Consider the following 19,444-nt stretch of genomic DNA (forward strand, 5'->3'; position numbering starts at 1 on the left):
AGATAAAGTCCCTATGGTGTCGACATGCGAAGGAGCTATAGTGAAAGTGAAAGTTGGCATCTTATACAACGGAAGACAAGTTTAATGCGAAAATAATAGGTAGATGCTCACATGATTCGGAAGGTCACCGATAATTTCAAGAACTCATGGCCGACGATAGCTTAGGGCCCGATTGATTCAACTGTCTGAATTTGCTGTCAGCTTCTGCTGTCAGAATCTGCTGTCAGAAGTTGAAACACTGAAAAGCTTGTTTGATAGAGCTTTGTAAAAGTGCTGTTTTGTTTATCAGAATCTGGTAATTACTGTTTGATACAGCTTCAAGAATCTGTTGTATTAGGGTAAAATGATCAAAATATCCTTAAGGTTGATAGTGAACCTAGAATGCATAAAAAATTACCAGAATACCCCTATAAATATATAATTACACTAAATATATATAAAAATTAAAAAAAATAATTATTTTAATTTTAAAATGTTTATAATTATAAAAAAAAATTATAGAAAATTTATAATTCTATAGAAATTTCGACAGCATCTCCTCTTAAAAATGAACTTTTTAAATTTTCCTGATAAACAAAATACCTGCATAATACGTAATGTTGATCATAATGCATTTAGAATGCATAAAATATTATCTGAATACCCTTATAAATATATAATGAAAAAAATGGTCTAGGATCAAAATAGATATAATAAAACTATAAAATTGGACCACAATAGCATTTTGATTTAGAAGAACAATAAGATCAGTATTTCACAATGTTTATCAAAACAATAAATCTAAAAAAGAATCGATAACCATAACGTAGATACTAAGTACAAAGTGATCTAAATCTTCATTAAACAGAAATCAAACATACATTTATATATAAATTAATGTAAATGGATTGATACAAGTAAACTTGTCAGAGCATAGCTTCTAACTAAAAAAAAATCACCTCTTCTCAATCTTATAACAAATACTCCTTATCATCCAACTCAACAAATGGAACATTATCTTCTTCTAATCCCCCCAATTCAACTTCTTCTAGAAAATCCTTGTCGAAGAATGCATATTGTAATGTATCAAAGAAGGCACTTTCTACATGACAGTGAAAAACAAGTTTATGGTAGGGATCCAAAATAAGACAAAGTGATCATAGAATGTAAATAATCATTAGCAACCATGCTAGCATAGGAATCAATATCAAATTGATAAATCAAGCATAATTTCTTAGGCTCCACACTTTCGTTGCATACTACATCAAAAAAACCAATATATAACTTAATAAAAAGAAATCATAATCTATCAATCTAGTGACTTCATCGAAGGGCATTGGAAATATGCAAAATCCATTCTCGGATGCATCTTTGTGGTTTCATAGAAGGGTACAAGAGTCAAAACCACTAAAGAGTAGGCCACCACAAATGTCAACTGTGAAGGGTGTGACGTGTGCAACCCAAAGATATAAGGGCCAAATTTTCCTCACCATTATCACATATGTGCATTTGGTGTTTTAGTTAGGTTCATATCAATTGATATCAAAACTAGCACCACGTCTAAGGCTTGAATCCCATAAAATCTCATAACCTAGTTAGTTTTAGTCCTCCATTAGAGATAACCTCGGGAAATGGCTGTCTTGAGTTCCAAAAGTAAAATAAAAAGAGTACCAAGTGAAAAGACACCACAGATGTGGATGATGTCGGCCGTAGAGTTGGAGTGATGTATAATGACCCTAATATATAAGTACTTAACTTTCCACACCATCACCACCTAGCCATACCTCGTATCTTACTTGCCCGTGTATCCACAAAGTTGTGTTAAAAAAAAATTTGTTTCTTTTATTCAAAACAACAGCTCTACTAAGAATTTGGATTGAACCCAAACCCAAATTTTACTCCATCAAAGAAAATCTAAAATGATCTTCACTATGAACATAATTATTCCCAAACAAAGAACACGATTGATTAAAAAAAAATTTGTTTATTTTATTCAAAACAATAGAACCACCTAGAATTTGGATTGAACCCAAACCCAAGCTTTACTCCATCAAATAAAATTCAATACAAATTTAACAAAACCTTCACTATGAACAGAATTATTCCCAAACAAAGAACATGATAGATATATTTATTTTAATTTTTAAAAAACCAACTACAACTACAACAACAAGATTGTGTTAGAACAATTGTGATTTAAAACATCAACACCACCAAGAATTTAGAATGAACCCAAAAACCCAAATTCTACTCTATCAAAGAACGTTCAGTAAGACCTTCACTATGAATCGAAATTATAAAATTGAAACCCAATTTAGCATCATCTGCCGAATCTTCACCAGACTTTCTACCTCCACGAAGGATTGATTTGAATGAGTTCTACCGTATAAAATTCTCAAAAATTCCAATCCCACTCTCCATTTACACGACTTCAGATTATCAAATACTCGATAATATTCGATTTAATTTATTAATTTTTTTTTATAAATTTATAAATTAGATTATTGAAAATACCAAAATCATGATAAAAAACAACCAAATTCATGAATCTGACAAAGAAAACAAATCAAAATTTGAAGAAATACTTACTAAAACTGTCTTCAACAAGATAATGGAAACTATGACCATCGTAGTTGTAGGAAAACCCTAAATCACAGAAGCATGGAGGTATGAAAATTATCAGAGCTCAAAATCTTACCTATTCGCAAAGAAGTTGAAGCTCATCTTCCATCAAATACTAACCTTCTTAAACCTTTGAAATCCACAAATCCAGATCCATAGCGTGAGAGAGAGATAGAGAGATAAGAAAGGATTGAGGTGAGAACGATTTAGTTCATGAGATGGAAAGATATAGAGAGAGAGAGATGGATGAACTCATGTGGAGATGAGAGAGAGATAATGAGATATGGTGCAGAATAGAGAAAGATGGAGAGAAGAAGAGAGGAAGACGAGAGATGAATTTTCAAGCACGATAGAGACGAACAGCTATGCGCAGCTGTGTGCGATTTATGTCGATAGAGAAGAGAAGAAGAGAAGCAGAGAGAGAGAGAGAGATAGATAGAGAGAGAGAGGTATGCGAGAGAGTTCGGTCGATGGAGAGAATAGAAATGAAGAGATAGGGGCAAAACGGACATTTCAATCGAAACGTTTTTCTGTGTTTAGCTCCACCCGCAAACGCGAAAAAAAAGCTCCATATATCCGCTTCACTCATTTGCGTTTCAAAACGCAGCGGCTGGATGCATTTGATTCAGCTTCAAAACGCGACTTTTCAACGCAAACGTAGTAAAATCTACGTTTTGAAGCTATATCAAACAACACCTTAGAATGTAAGATACTTTACATTTCAATTATTTTTTTGAAGTTGGTATTTGCTTAAGTGGATTTCAGGGTTCGTCTATGAATTCAACGTCTAATTTTGGGGTTTCACCTAAATGATAATTTTAGTGAGCTGTTATTGTCACCCCAACTTTTACTTATTGCACCTCTTTTAAAATAATAAAATAAGTCAATGGTTGAAAATATGTAAAAGTTGAGTGTATATTTTCCTCCACTCTCGGGTGTGTCATATCCCAGTCAAGTCCCGTGACCTTATATTCATTGTTTTCCCTTTTTCTAATAGATTGGTCTTTTGGGATAAATGGTTTGTCAACATGGTATCAGAACGGGCCTTTCTCTCCTCTCCTCATCCAATTCATATCTTCACGTGATTTTGCCCAGTCCGGCCCATACTTGCAGGGGCGTGTTGAGTGTAGTCCCACATTGAACACAAATTTCCTTGTCACTTCTTATAAGTTCCTGGGCTTCTCCACTCATTGTCAATTGATTTTGAGTTGGACCCCCAAACTTATCATGGTATTACACTATGTGAAAAAAGCCCATATTTGACTGCCTTGGGCCATCAAATTTCATAAAATTCGACGGACAAAGGAGTCGAATTGGCTTCAAATTTTTCATTGTCAAATTTTTGTTTTCGATGGGTTGAAACTATCAAATTAATGAAGGATGGGAAAAATTCGACAATTCTAAGCCATCAAATCTGGGAACATCAAGAATTTTGATGGTCTTAGACTGTCAAAATTCAGTTTCTAAAATCTGTGGGCCTTGGCCCGTCAATTTTTTTCTGTGGAATTTTTCAATTTTCACGTAGTATTAGAGCGTTAGGTTCATATAGGTCACGGATTCACATCTTTCCACCCTTGTGGGCGAGTGAGGGGGAGTGTTGAGTGTATATTTTCCTCCACTCGAGTGTGCCATACCCCAGTCAAGTCCCCTGACCCTTTTATATTCATTGTTCTCTCTTTTTCCAACAAATTGATTTTTTGGGGAAATGGTTTGTCAACAAAAGTTGGGATGCCAATAAAAACTCTAGATTTCTATTTTTAAGATTTAGGATTTTATATGAGCCTAATCCTAATTGTAAACAACTGTTGAAATTGTTTGAATGCCTTACAATGCTTTATAATAACTTGGACCAAACGTTTAGGATGTTTGAATGGTATGTTTTAATCTTTAATAGGTGATAAACAATTTAAGAAATTTCGGTGTAATAAGTAAAAGATGGGGTGCCCGACATTTCTAATGTTGAAGGTAAGGTACCCAACATTTGGATTGTTTAGTCTATGGGGTATCATCTGGATGAAAAATCAGTTGATAGGGTACTCATCAATTCTAGAAGAGCCATACTTTCATAAATTTCCTCATTTTTTTTGCTAGGTAAACTGATGGACTTGGGTGATTTCCGAGCGTCAAGAGACAAGAATCATGACCAAGAACCCTGAAAGTATTGGGAACTCTACAGTAGAGACCAAGTTATGAGCAAAATATTTCAGAACACAAATATATATATATATATATATATCAAACTTGACTCAAACTTTCCTAATTTTTGAATGGTGTGTTCTAAATTTTAATCTTTAATTAGGTTGTGATAAATAAGGAAAATACTGTGAAACATTGAAATTGACATCATTTCAAACATCATTGATGTGGATTTGGGTACAGAACAATAGATACTTTTTTATCAAGATACAAATGAGAAACATCTATGGTTATGTGCACACCAATGCTTGAAATGATGTCAATTTCAATGTTACCTTAACAAAACTCTTATAAATAATTTATGAAAGAGTCATGTTGGGGTGACACAATGACTTGGTGGCGTGCACACAACCATAGATGCTTTTCTGCGAGATATGAGTAAAAAGCATTTACGTATATGATCAAAGATGCGCCTTAGTGCAAATTTTGGAACCCCACACAAAACCTCTAGTAACACTTTCACAACAGGGAAAAAAGACACCTTAGTGGAAGTTTTGGAACAGCAAAAATCATGCAGCCTTGCAGAAAAGGCTTGAGAAGTTGAAAGATGCAATTCAATAGAGAGTAGATTGAAAATAAACCACTCATCCCCCAAGCCCAAACTCTCTTATGCAATTCAATAGAAAGCAATAATATTAAAAATGAAATCAATAAATCAAATCCAGATGAACGGTCTTACAATAGTGAACTCAAGGAATGAGAACCATGTTTGGGCCAATCCAGTTGAATGGTCTTACAATAGTGAATTCAAGGCCACTCTCAGCAACCTCTCCTAAGCAGGTTTTTTTAAGGCATTTAAGATCAAACATCTCATTGGAATAACCTTATTATAATAGAAGTACATATTTTATGAGAACTAGCTTACCAAATATTAGCCTTTCAATCAGTTGGTTTGCACAGGCATAAGACCACCTCTGTTTAGCTATTGGACTGAAAACACAGGGCGAAGAATCTTCTTTGCGTATATAGAAATCTGGTTTCTGCTTAGAAGACAAAACAATACACTTGTGTGTAAGGCCAATATTTCAACTTAAGTACAGTCCCCCACTTCTAATCACTCGACATAACAAAGATAAAACATTTCATGGATACACTTAAAAAAGCAACATTTTTTACTTTTGCAATTTAAAAAACTTAAAAATATTGTTTAAGTTAATTTTTAAAAATTAGAACCTTAACTTATCTAATTGTAGGTTTTCCAATCCAAAACCAGCTCTCTAATGTTAAACTAGCTAAACAAACAAAACCATGCATTGATAGCATACTTGTTTTAAGTGATAAAATAGAGAACAATAAGATTATTCAAATCCAGATGCAATTATTAATGATATTTTCTGGACATTTCCATTAAATTATGCAGGTTAGTGAAAGCTAAGGATGACCATAAAACCTTATTGGCTCTCGAATGGATATACCTTCCACGTATTCTCTTTTATATATACATCTTATAAGAAAGAATAACATCAATCCTCTCTCACCCCAACCAAATTCACCTGATTAGCACACTTAAACATTAAAAAACAAGCTCACCAATAAGAACAAAGAAAAAAAATATACTATAATCAAACAACTGATACAAGGTTGATGTAATGGGTGGTATGATGTCTAAGCATATTTAGGTTCTTTAATTTGCCCATTATCATCTATTGCTGAAAATTAATGTCAAATAAAGGGAATGATCATTGTGTCAACTGTAACTTGACAACTAGGAATTCAAGTTGACATTGAAAAGAAAATGCTTAAAGCTTTTCTGTAAATGGGGTTGGTGGCCTAAAAGGCGAAAAAATGGGAATTACCAAGTAAAAGAACAAGGAAATACCTTGTTCAAGGGATGGATGTTGGGGGGGGCGGGGGTCAAGGGACTAAGTTTCGGCGTTCTTTGTGAAGTCAGTGCAGGTCTGGCAATTGCAATCTGAGATTCAGATAGTGAAGGTTAAAAATATTTATTTCTTAAACAAGTAGTGCAACTCCTAATGTCACAGAACAAGTGCAACTCTCTTAAAAATCAAGAGAACTCTCTCCCTCTCTTCCATATTCAAAATATAGATGCAATCCCCATTTTCCAGTTAAATTGATGAATCCAATTCAAATCCAGTTGAATCTATGACACTCAACACAATGAGATAAATCTAAACAATGGGAGATAAAGTTGAAACTCACCAAATCAAATCAAGATCCAAACTCCTCTGTATGCGCTGCTTGGAGCTCAAAGAATGTCTGAGGGGAGATTGTACACATTAGAGAGAGAAATTACAAAAAAAGCTATTAAAAAAATTAATTCAATAGAGGTAGGGTGGGGCAACCAACTGTGAGATTTGAGATAGACAAATCAGGGGAAAAAATAAAAAATCTAAAAAACATAATCCTCAATTTTCTTCCAATCACGATCAAACCTACGTTAGAACAAGATGCTAAGTTCCAGATTCAGGTATGAATTCCACGCAAGAGAAGTCTCATTTAACATCGGATAGATAAATCATAAAAATGCATATACATAGAGAATTCGAGCTTGAAAATGCAAATCCGTCCTAGAGCATCTGAATTGAAATCATATTAATGGTAGATGAGATCTTAAAATCTCTCCATTTCAGCATCTAACCCAAAAATAGATCTTCGACTCCATTTAAGAAAGCAATCAACAATGCAAAGTGACTAATCAAGATTCTTGGAAATTTCAATAAACAATGATAAAAACAACACTCAAATGTTAACTATTGAAGATCATAATTCAACAAAATAGGAAATTTCTTGTGAGAGATTGAAAGAACTTACAGTTGCAAAGCTTCGAGGAACTTATTGTGGTCTTCTTCAATCCAAGGATTTGAGCTTAGTTCTTCGATTTGATCTCCAATCTCGACAAGGGAGATGAAAAAGAGATTGAGAATATTAGGGTTTGAAAGAGATAAGGGAGAAAGAAAAAACTATTTTTGATTCCTCTAGAAGAAAATTCGGGATTGAAAGAGATGAGAGAGGTAAGGGAGAGAAGACAAATATAGTTTTTACTTTTTAGCTGGTTTTGTGAGTTTTCAATCGAAACAAGAGATTGGGAAGAAGTACCTTTCAAAAAAAAAAAAAGAGATTGGGAAGAAGAGTTGTGAGTTTTCGATGGAAGAGTCGTGAGAAAGAAGAATGAGTTTTAAGGTTTTTTTTTTTTTCTTTTTTTTTTTTAAAAAGAAAATTTAGGTGGCTCATTGGGCTTAGTCCGTCGAATTATTTTGTTGGGCTTAAACGTAGATTTTGGGCCACGGAAAATTGACGTGAGACTTGGGCCGCCGAATTTAACGCTATATTAGTAGCGAATTTTAGCTTTTTTGAGGTAGTGTTGTGTCTCCCTTGTATCTTTGTTTGTGTCATTTCAGCATTAGTCTATGAAATTGGGATGTAATAAGTAAACGAATAATGATGAATGCACATAGTTGGATATGCTGTTGACGTGACAAGGGCATGGAACCACACATATTTTTCCTATGTATTCCAATGAAAAAGATCAATGATTCTGTGTCCTTGCCAAGTCAGCCACGTACCTAACCCCGTACCAAAACTGCATGCATTCATCACGACTCTTAAGTAAAAGGGTTTACGAAATAAGCATGTGAGGGTATTTTGGTATAATAAAAAATGTATTTTTTAAAAAGGTATTTTTGGTACAAAATTCATTTTCAAAGTGTATTTATTGAACTTTAGTTTAAGGCACATGTTAACAAAACCTTAAGTAAAATTTCGGGTGCCAATAGCATCTCTCTTCGAATTGAAAGAAGTGAGTTAATGTTTGAATAATGATGAATGCACAGACTGACATGGCGAGTTTCTAATGTATTCCGATGGAAAAAGCTTTATGATTTTGTGCACTTGCCACGTTAGGCACGTACCCAATCGCCCATCCAAACCGCTTGCATTGCTTTCTCTTTCTTTTGCATCGACAACAGGGTTGGTTTTGGTATTCTCTAGAGAATCTTTTGCATCGATAGCGGGGTTGGTTTTGGTATTCTCTAGACAATCTTTTGCGGTAATTTATCTTTTGCATCGACAACGGGGCTTGTTTTGGTATTCTCTAGAGAATCTTTTGTGTAATCTATTTTCTGCTTGGACAATGGGGTTGGTTTTGGCATTCTCTAGAGAATCTTTTGCATTGATATCGAGGTTCGTTTTGGTATTCTCTAGAGAAAGAGCGTGCACTAATTGCTTTGGAAAAAGAGATCGAGAGAGATGGAGAAGACCTTGACTCCAATAATGATTCCATGTCTTATCTCATTTGTTATTTATTTGTTTAAACAATCATAGATACTTTGATGTTATTTATTTATCAGTCTTGCTAAGGTAACATTGAAATTGACATCATTTCAAACATTATTGATGTGGATTTGGGTACATAATCATAGATACTTTTTCATCATCAGACAAATGAGAAACATCTATGATTATGTGCACACCAATGTTTGAAATGGTGTCAATTTCAATGTTACCTTAGCAAGATTGATAAATAATTTATGAAAGAGTCAAGTTGGGGTGACACAATGACTTGGTGGCATGCACACAACCATAGCTGCTTTTCCGTGAGATATGAGTAAAAAGCATCTACGGTTGCACGCACCACCACGTCCTTTGTGTCACCTCTCTGTTTGTGTCATTCCAACACTAGTCTTTATTAAATTGGGATGTAATAAGTAAAAGAATAATGATGAATGCACACAATTGGATATGTTGTTGACATGGCAAGGGTATGAAACCACAAATCTTTTTTTTATGTATCCGAATGAAAAAGATCAATGATTATGTGCATTTGCCAAGTCAGCTACATACCCAATCATGTACCAAAACCGCATGCATTCATCACGACTCCAAGTAAAAGGATTTACGAAATAAGCATGTGAGGGTATTTTGGCAAAAAAAAATAAATTTAAAGGGCATTTTTGATACAAAATCCATTTTCAAAGTGTATTTATTGAACTTTAATTTAAAGCACATGTTAACAAAACCCTAAGTAAAATTTCAGGTGCTAATAGCATCTCTTTTCGAATTGATAAAGGTGAGTTAATGTTTGAATAATGACGAAGGAACATAGCTGACGTGACAAGGGCACAAAACGCACATCTTTTTCTAGTGTATCCCAATGAAAAAGATCTATGATTTTGTGCACTTACCACGTTGGCCGCGTACCCAATCTCATACCCAAACCGCATGCATTGCTTTCTCTTTCTTTTCCACCGACAATAGGGTCAGTTTTGGTCTTCTCTAGAGAAATAAGGTACAGTAATTGCTTTAGAAAAAGAGAGAGGGATGGAGAAGGCTTGACTCCAATATTGGTGTCCATCTCTTATCCCATCTATCATTTATTTAAACAAAACAAAAGCTTCTTGCTTTCCTAAAAGAGTCGTGCTAGAGTGACCTCAAGATGGAATCCTATATGGCACTTCTTCACGAGAAAGTGGATAGGAACCATGTATGCTATTTCACTCCTATCTCAATGAAAAGTATCTATGGTTCCTTACACTTTCACGTCAAGAAGTGCAATATGAGATTCTAGTCAGACGTCACTTCAACATTTTTCTTCTTAAAAATATAATTTTTAAAGGGCATGTGAGTAAAAATCATATATGTATTTTTCATTGAGATACAAGTAGGAGCATTTATGATTATGTGTACACCAACATTTGAAAGGATGTCAATTTCAATGTTACTCTAGCATGATTCGATAAATAATTTAAGAAATTAGGATGTAATAAGTAAAAGGGTGTTGTTAACGATTTAACGTATGCAAAACGTACACCTTGGAATAAGCATGTGAGACTATTTTGGTAAAAAAAATATTTTTTTTAAAAGGGTATTTTTGATACAAAATCCAATTTTTCGAAGTGTATTGAACTTTAGTTTAGGGCACATGTTAACAAAATCTTAAGTAAAATTTCGGATGCCAATAGCATCTCTCTTCCAATTGAAAGAGGTGAGTTAATGTTTGAATAATGATGAATACAGCAGTTGACATGGCGAGGGCACGGAATGCACATTTCTTTCTAGTGTATTCTATGATTCTACATTTATCACGTCAGCCATGTACCCAATCACGCACCCACCCAAATCACGTGCATTGCTTTCTCTTTCTTTTGCATTTACCACATCAGCCATGTATCCAATCGCGAACCCATCTAAACCGCGTGCATTGATTTCTCTTTCTTTTGCACACCACCGACAATGGGATTAGTTTTGGTATTCTTTAGAGAAAGAATGCACAATAATTGCTATAGAAAAAGGGAGAGAGAGAGAGAGAGAGAGAGAGAGAGAGAGAGAGAGATGGAGAAGACCTTGACTATAATAATGATGTACATCTCTTATCTTATCATTTATTTAAAGAAAAAAAATGTTTCTTATTTTCTTAAAAATATTTTTTTAAAGGGCATATGAATAAAAATCATAAATATTTTTCATCGAGATACGAGATGAAAATATATATGGTTACATGTACACCAATGTTTTTCAGAGGATGTCAATTTCAATATTACTCTAGCATGACTCGACTTGATAAATAATTTAAGAAATTGAGATGTAATAATTAAAATGATTTTATTAACGACTTAACGGATGCAATAAGTAAACCTTGGAATAAGCATGTGAGGGTATTTCGGTAAAAGAATATTTTTTAAATGGTATTTTCTATACAAAATCCAATTTTGTATTGCAGTTTAAGGTAAATGTTAAAAGGGCCTAATTAAAATTTGGAGTGACTATAGCATCTCTCTTTGAAAGAAGTGAGTTAACGTTTTACTTTCTCTTCGTTCTCTTCCTTCGACAACGAGCTTAGTTTTGGTATTCTATAGAGAAAGAAGATAGATAATGGCATTAAAAAAAAGAGAGAGTGAGGTGGATAAGACTTGACGCCAGTGATGTCCTATCTTTTATTATTATTATTATTATTTTTCTTTTTTTGTGCCCACAGTGGGGGTTAATTTTGATGTTTTTTAAAGAAAGTAGGTGCAATAATTGCTTTAGAAAAAAAAAAAAAAAAAAAGACGACGGAGACGACCTTGTTTTCTTAAACCTCAAAAAGCTTTGATTTTATCTATTTTTCACATAATCAAGAGAATTGATGGAAGAAGTCGTAGCAACCATTTTCCTTCGGAGATTAAATTCACTATTACGTGAGGAGTCTGAAATATTTGGTGGCCTAGAAGATGAAATCCTATTTCTTAAGTCCTAACTTTCACATCTAAATTCTCATATCCAACCTTTCCATAGCGAACTCGTTCAAATCGGTTACTTCAGTGCCATGTCCAGCATAATAAGCATTGAATTGAAAGAATCGATTCACAATTGGTTGGTTAGGTTCAAAGAAACCATCCATGACGCTGATGATTGCATCAATCTATTCATCATTCAGATGAATAATAATAGCAAAGATGGGTTGGACGACTCAGATCGAATAGTGGCTGCTGCTCTGCTCGGATGTGAATTGAGAATTATCAACGAATGTCTCGTTGAAATTCTGGATGCCAAGTCTCAACTGGATACCTCAATTGCTTCGTTGTCGATCAAACATAGTACTATTATTGCTGATGAAGGTGAAAATTCTTTTATACATAAATTTATTACTTTACCGATAGACCTTAAATCCTGCTTCATGTACTCTTGCCTTTACCTTCAAGATTGGAGTACAGATGAAGGCGATTTGGTTGAGCTATTGATGGCCGAAGGTCTAATTGAAGAAATTCCAGGAGGAGAGAGAATGGAGGATATTGTCAAAGGCAATATCAACAAGTTAATTGAACTAGGAATGGTTCAAGTTCGAAATGAATATCTGCCCGACTCTCTTCACTGCTCTGTTCCCAACCCATATCGTCACTGTATTGCAGCAGGAGATGAATATTTGTACATTAAGGATATTGGTCACCTATTTATCTACGACATAGAAATGAAATTATACAATTGGAAATTGTTGCGGGTGTTAAGATTCTATTATGAAGGAAGTAAGAGCATCACAATAGAAGAAGTGGGAAATCTGATAAACCTAAGATATCTAAAATTGACGTTTCATAAGTTAGAGAAGCTTCCAGAGAGCATAGGCAATCTTCGAAACCTCCAAACTTTGGATATTGATTGTCCTTCGTTGAAAGAACTACCAAGTGGAATTCTGAATCTCTTACAATTAAGGCACCTTAAAATAAACAGATACAGTTTTGGGCAGAAACGAACTTTGGCCCTTATAGGGATAGGGCGATTGACGAACCTCCAGAATTTGAGTGGTTTATACGTCGGTGATGGCATTGCCAGTGAGTTAAGTAATTTAACCCAAATTAGAGAGCTTGAAATTGTTGAGTTAACGGAAAAAGATGCAAGTGAGTTATATGCTTCCATAATGAAAATGACTGGACTTCTTTCCTTATCTCTATCAGCGACAGCCTGGGACGACAGTTTTAGCATCGAAGAAGAGTTGTTACCTTCTTTGGAACCATTCTCGCCTCCGCCTCTCCTTCAAAAGCTTCGTCTAGTAGGGTGCTTGCAGGAAATGCCTGATTGCTTCAGCTCCATGAAAAACCTCACTCACTTAGTTTTAACGTCTTCTAATCTATTGGAGAACCCAATTTCTGTCCTTGAGTCTCTTCCTAACTTGAAATTTCTTGAATTAGATGAGGCCTACACAGCAAGGTATATTGGTAAAGAGTTTTGCACGTCTGGTGGGTTTCCTAGTCTTGTGACTCTCATTATTCAATCCTCGTCTCTAATTGAATGGACGGAACTTGAACAAGGATCATTCCCAAGCTTGAAGTTCCTCTACTTTAGTTGTCCGAATTTGGTAACTCTCCCTGACGGTTTGCAATTAATCACCACACTCCAAAAATTGAGTATGCCCAATTGTCACAGTGACCTTGCACGGAAGTTGAGTCCTGATGGAGGGCCAGAGAATTATAAGATCAAACACATCCCAAGGATAGAGTTTCATTGGTAAAATTCTTCCTTCAAAATTTTATTTCTTGACAACATGTTGATCGATGGTGTAAAAATGGTTATTATTTATCAAATATTTATGAACTTATGAATTGTGGTTACAAGAGCTTTCTTTGTGTTAAATATATAGAGATGCTGGATGGTCTTGATAGGTCTATAGAAATTTCTCAAATGTGACTACACTTTTAAACCCATTAATATGGAAAGACTAAGCATTATGAAGCATTTTTTTTAATATATATTTTAAATTCATTAAAGAGGTTGAGATAAATTAAGAATGTCATCTTGGTCTTGGAGGCAATCAGTGAGAAAGTCAAATTGAATCATTCGTGATCTGGGATGACTCAACCGATATTTTGAAATCTTGGCGAAGCTTTTGAAAACTCAGCCTAATTAACCCACATAATTTCATAGAGATGATCGTCACAAAAAATCAGCCCATTCCGAAACTTCGAAACCTCGAAACTTTGAATTTTAATTGTCCTTCGTTGAAAGAACTACCAAGTGGAAATCTGAATCTCTTACAATTAAGGCACCTTAAAATATACAGTTTTCTGGAGGAACGAACTTTGGCCCTTATAAGGATAGGGCGATTGACGAACCTCCAGACTTTGAGTGATTTATACGTAGGTGATGGCATTGCCAGTGAGTTAAGTAACTTAACCCAAATAAGAGAGTCAGGAATTGTTCAGTTAACTGAAAAAGATGCAAGTGAGTTATATGCTTCCATTATGAAGATGACTGGACTTCTCTCCTTATCTCTATCAGCAACAGCCTGGGAGGACTATTGTATCAGCGAAGAAGAGTTGTCATTGTAAGGAATATTTCTCTTGACATTTTTAAGGAATATATATATATATATATATATATATATATATATATATATAATTTAGATTTGTCATTGTATTATATCTTGTCTCTGAAATTTTTGGGTGGGTTTTGTGATCTTATGTATGCGATCTTTCTATGAAATATTTTCTTTTCATGTCTTACGATAGAATTCACTCAGTGCCCAAGTTTGCATTTCAGTTTTAAGAAACAAGTGTCCTTCCTGATTGCATTGTTGTCCTCTTTGTACCAATGATTGAGAACCAACGTTTTGGAGGGACTGTCTTCTCGTAAGTGTTTGAGCATGTGAGACACTATCATGTAGTGGACCCATCTTTGATGTGTTACTACCTTCCATTAAATCTTACCAATACAAGGTTTTCGTTTAGATTATTAAAATGCAAACCATAGACAAACAATGAGAACACAGCGTGCACACGAATCAAACAGACTTGCACTTGATTATGTTGGAGAACTCTCACCATTTGCAAATTGAGAAATTACTAAAAAAACCTAAAATTATAGGATTTTACAACCATCTAATCAGTAGGATTTTTGCAATGACATCTCTGAGACGGGTCTCCTAAATTTGAGTCCTCAAACGTGTTTCGCGCAACATGAAAGGGAGTGCAGATACAACCATTGATATGGTTGGAAGAAGTAAAGAATTAAAAGAAATGGAGAAAGCTTTTGTGAAGAGAGGTGCACTTCACTATCATGAGTTGAAAGATACCTCAACTATGATGAAGTTTGTTATGGCCTTCCATTCTATGGATTCCATGCGTACTTTCTTAAGAACTCAGAATTATCTTGACAACCTCATGTTGTTGGAGAAAGAATCAGGGAGTTTTCTCGAAGCGGCCAGCATTGCAATGCTGAAAGGTGTGGGTGTTGAGAAGATGCATCAAGTCTGATTCTATTGTATGTTCTTGGGAACTCTCCTTGGGCAACCAAAGCAAGTGTTGGCTTTTGAAGCAATTTACAACGAAGAAAGAACTTCTTACAAAAGCCAAGATGATTGCTAAAGACATGTCAGATGTCTTCTACGAGTCAGTTTGTACAGAGGCGAGCATACTGTCAAACCAAGATGTTAGCTTGTTACACTTGGGAGAATGTTTGAGTTCTTCCCAGAGACTTAAGAATCTCCAAGCTGAAATTATCTCTGCATGGAAAATCCTTGATGTCCATTTTCACACGTAGACTATGTGATTTCACGTAACCGATGTTTCTATTGAATCTCTCATTTACTTTTCGGAATTTATGGAGGGAGAGAATTATAAATATATTTGGATACTTTCGATCTCCTGGCACACCGCATGAAAGAGAGTACATGACTTATGGGGAGTTCTGTTTGGGTTCCTTGGGTGCATGGAAAATGTAGTTTAATCAGAGTACCATCTACATGTTGCTAAAGAATGATGCCTATTGGAAGAAAGAAATCGATGACAGTAGTCTTCGTAAGAATGGGGACTTGATCGTATGGATGCTCACCAATTTGTCTCTACCACGCAAAGTTATTGGGTTTCGGAAATACTTTCAGTTTGTATGAAAGTATTGGAGAAACTCGAAGCTCTTCATATGTTCTGCATTCAGAATTCTTTCTCATTATTTTGCCAAGCTAAGAGCATTCTTAACATCATTTGGAGTCCAAGATACTAGACCGGAAAATCCATTCTTGGGCACTGCAGAAGCTGCAGAATTTCCTTGAATCGTCGAGATTGAACTTCTTTAACCTTGTATTTCCCTTCGATTGGAGAGAAACAATGATGAAGAATATGATTTCTCTTAGAGAAACCGATCTTTATAAGGATCTACTTGAAGAAGCTAGTATAGAAAAAATCGACACAAAAGGTGAGTTTTACGAATGGAAGAATTGGAAAGGCTGTGATGTTGTTGCTTGTGTTTGGTAAGCTAACTAATCAAATGTTACGAGATGATAGCGAAGGGCTTTGACTTGAATCCACAATGGAAGTTATTTATTGAGCAACTTAAAGGGCACCAAGTTTCAGGAACCCAAGAGGTGTCTCTAGCCTACAACCTTCAAGTAGCTTTGCGAGAAACAATTAGTGCCAATTGGCGGAAAGAGTTTGATTATATATCACCACATTGTTACATTTATCTTATCGAACGTCTTTTATACTTCATATCATCTTTTGAAGGGAACTTTTTCACAACGAAAAATTCTCTTATTGAAACACTTTTTTTCAGAATTGGATAGAAAAGTTTCACACCTCTTCAAACTTAGAACAGTGCTATGATACTATGGCTTGCATTGTTCAACAAATTCTCTACGATAGAGGGGACGATCGAATGGTTTACGAAATAAGCATGTGAGGGTATTTTGGTAAAAAAATATTTTTTTAAAAGGGCAATTCCGGTACAAAATCCATTTCAAAGTGTATTTATTGAACTTTAGTTTAGGGCACATGTTAACAAAACCTTAAGTAAAATTTTGGGTGCCAATGGCATCTCACTTCGAATTGAAAGAGGTGAGTTGATGTTTGAATAATGATGAATGCACAGGTTGACGTGGCCAGTTTTTAATGTATTATGATGAAAAGATCTATGATTCTTTGTACCCAATTGCGCACCCAAATTAGTGGGTTTCATGCCAATACGTATATAATGATTTTAAGTGATGTGTTTCTTCTGTGTTTTTTTTCTTCAAATTATAATACGATAACATCCTTTATGCATGTTATGCTAAGAAGTGTTTGATATTTCCAGAAATCAGTGCTGGTTATGCTTGCTGCGATTTCATGAGATTGGAGCATATTTGTTGACATGGCAAACTACTTAGGAAGTGGAGTCCCGTCAAATGGTTCTGTATATGTTTGTAACTTGCCACATGGAACTGATGACAATATGCTAGCTGAGTTTTTTGGCACTATTGGGTTGCTAAAGGTAGGGAGTCTGACCAGGTAACAATTTTAATCCACACTTCATAATAAATCTGATAGCCTTTTCTGTGGATTGTCTATACCTGTAAAAGCTAATAGTGTTGATGTTTCTTTTTCAAATTAAATTTTGAAAGACAAAAGGACTGGCCGCCCCAAGATATGGTTTTACAAACACAAAGTCACGAATGAGCCAAAGGGAGATGCAACAGTCACATATGAGGATCCACATGCAGCATTGGCTGCCGTGGAATGGTTCAACAACAAGGATTTCCATGGGAGTATCATTGGAGTATTTATAGTTGAGTCAAACAATAAAGATGATCAATTATATAACTCAGGGAATCAAATGAATCAGATGGAAGATCCAAGTTTGTTTGGTGATTTTGTTGGGCAAGAGGATGCTAGTGATATGAATGAGAGTGGAGGAAGAGGTAGAGGTCGTGGAAATGCTTCAGGGAAAGCATGGCAGGAGACTGGTTGTGTCCAAATTCAAGGTCTGTTATGTGACATTGGTGAGCAGCTCTTTCTTGTACATCTAGTTTTAGACTCTTTTGATTATTTTGTTGTGTTATATATGACTCAGAATACATCAGTGGATTCTGTTTCATTTTGCTAGCAGTTGTTCCAATGTGGAAGTGCTCGGCCTGTTGGTGTCTCTGGTACCGGTGGAGGTGCTGGTGGTCATGGGAGGGGTCGTGGAGGTGATGAATCTGGGGGTCGTGGCCGTCCAGTTGGTGCTCCTACAGGGCTCTTTGGTCCAAATGATCGGCCCTTTGTCACTGAGCTTTCTACAACAGGATACATCCAATGACTGTAGACAAGGAAGACCATTTCCAAGAGAAACCAACCCTGCATCTGTAACACCTGCAACAGAGAAATATGAATTGACATGTTGTCAATGAAAAAGTCCTTTAAAAAAACTCACTTGGGGAAAATGTGGATTCATTGGAAAGTATCGATGCTTTTAGAACATGTAGACCTTCATAGATATCAGACCTGACTACCAATTCAATGATCCAGAGAGTATTGGAGCCGCCTTCTGTACGAGGCATCGTTCCGATATAAGAGAGAGCACACAAATATATCATACCCCATGATGTAACATGTAAGAAGCATTTTTTTCAACCAATAACTTTATTTTATCAGCCGTCACTGGTTTAGTTCTATATCAAACATTTATTTATCATCTGGTTGGCCTCCAGTCAATTTAACTTGTGAGCTAGGGAATCAAGGCTGCATGAACTATAAATATATCTTTTTTATATAGGTTTAAGTGGGGAGGCAGGGTTTTGATCGCAGGCACGCAGACTGTACCACCTCACCCAGGTTACACAATGCTGCATGGAACTATAAATATATCTTTTTTATATAGGTTTAAGTGGGGAGACAGGGTTTTGATCCCAGGCATACAGACATTACCACCTCACCCAGGTGACACCTTCAAGATACCTTATAAATACCAAATGAGAAGAAGAGTACAAAGGAGGCCGAGATAGTTCCCAAACAAGAGAAAGCACAGAAAAGGAGAAAAGCAAAATGAAAGCAAAACTAAGAGTTACAAAAAACCTTATTGAAAAATGCCAAAAGAAAACCTTATATAGTCTTTCATGTAAAGGCATAACTGAACTTGTAATCCAATTTCATACGGGACAGAGAAATCTCCTTCCATATTCAGCCTAAAGTTGGTATGACACACCACACTTCAAGCCTCGGATGAACTATCGTCTATACCACAAAGGGTAAAATGTGCTTTGGAGGTTCTTATATGTTACAAAGATGCATCCACACCCAACACACCCCCCATATGGAGGACTGATATGGCCAACTCAGACTATATCCATCCAATAGACATCAATCTGTCATGCCTGACTACCTAGTGTTTTTTTTTTTTAATTTAAAAAAATTTACAAAACCCATGTTTACAGCAGGGGGGAGGCAAGAAATAATTGGCAGGTTTCATAGATGTTTTTCCAAACTCTCGT

General features: G+C 35.4%; 1 protein-coding gene and 2 long non-coding RNA genes across 7 annotated transcripts; 2 read left to right on the forward strand and 1 right to left on the reverse strand.

Annotated features, from left to right (window-relative positions):
• Positions 1-839: 839 nt before the first annotated feature.
• Positions 840-7,901, reverse strand: LOC147397835 (uncharacterized). Its single transcript, XR_015179598.1, has 4 exons — positions 7,570-7,901; positions 6,958-7,014; positions 5,663-5,777; positions 840-1,081 (listed from the first exon to the last, which is right to left on the reverse strand). It is a non-coding gene; the product is annotated as an uncharacterized LOC147397835 (long non-coding RNA).
• Positions 7,902-11,787: 3,886 nt separating this feature from the next.
• On the forward strand, positions 11,788-17,466 carry LOC147397836 (putative disease resistance RPP8-like protein 2). Of its 2 annotated transcripts, XM_086446841.1 has the most exons (4): positions 11,788-12,350; positions 12,435-13,731; positions 14,503-14,548; positions 17,290-17,466. In XM_086446841.1, exons 1-4 carry the CDS (start codon positions 12,059-12,061, stop codon positions 17,323-17,325), a joined length of 1,671 nt encoding a protein of 556 aa, XP_086302967.1. In that variant the 5' UTR covers positions 11,788-12,058; the 3' UTR covers positions 17,326-17,466. The 2 variants fall into 2 exon arrangements, with proteins under 2 accessions (XP_086302967.1, XP_086302966.1); XM_086446840.1 differs by having other exon boundaries at positions 11,788-13,731.
• A 261-nt stretch (positions 17,467-17,727) lies between these two features.
• LOC147397837 (uncharacterized) lies at positions 17,728-18,648 on the forward strand. Of its 4 annotated transcripts, none has more exons than XR_015179599.1 (2): positions 17,728-17,974; positions 18,079-18,648. It is a non-coding gene; the product is annotated as an uncharacterized LOC147397837 (long non-coding RNA). The 4 variants fall into 4 exon arrangements; XR_015179600.1 differs by having other exon boundaries at positions 18,082-18,648; XR_015179601.1 differs by having other exon boundaries at positions 17,728-17,956.
• The last annotated feature ends 796 nt before the right edge of the window (positions 18,649-19,444 follow it).

The sequence above is a fragment of the Akebia trifoliata genome, chromosome 7 (genome assembly GCF_017979445.1).
Source record: "Akebia trifoliata isolate Shusen 1 chromosome 7, ASM1797944v1, whole genome shotgun sequence".
NCBI classification, from domain to species: Eukaryota; Viridiplantae; Streptophyta; class Magnoliopsida; order Ranunculales; family Lardizabalaceae; genus Akebia; species Akebia trifoliata.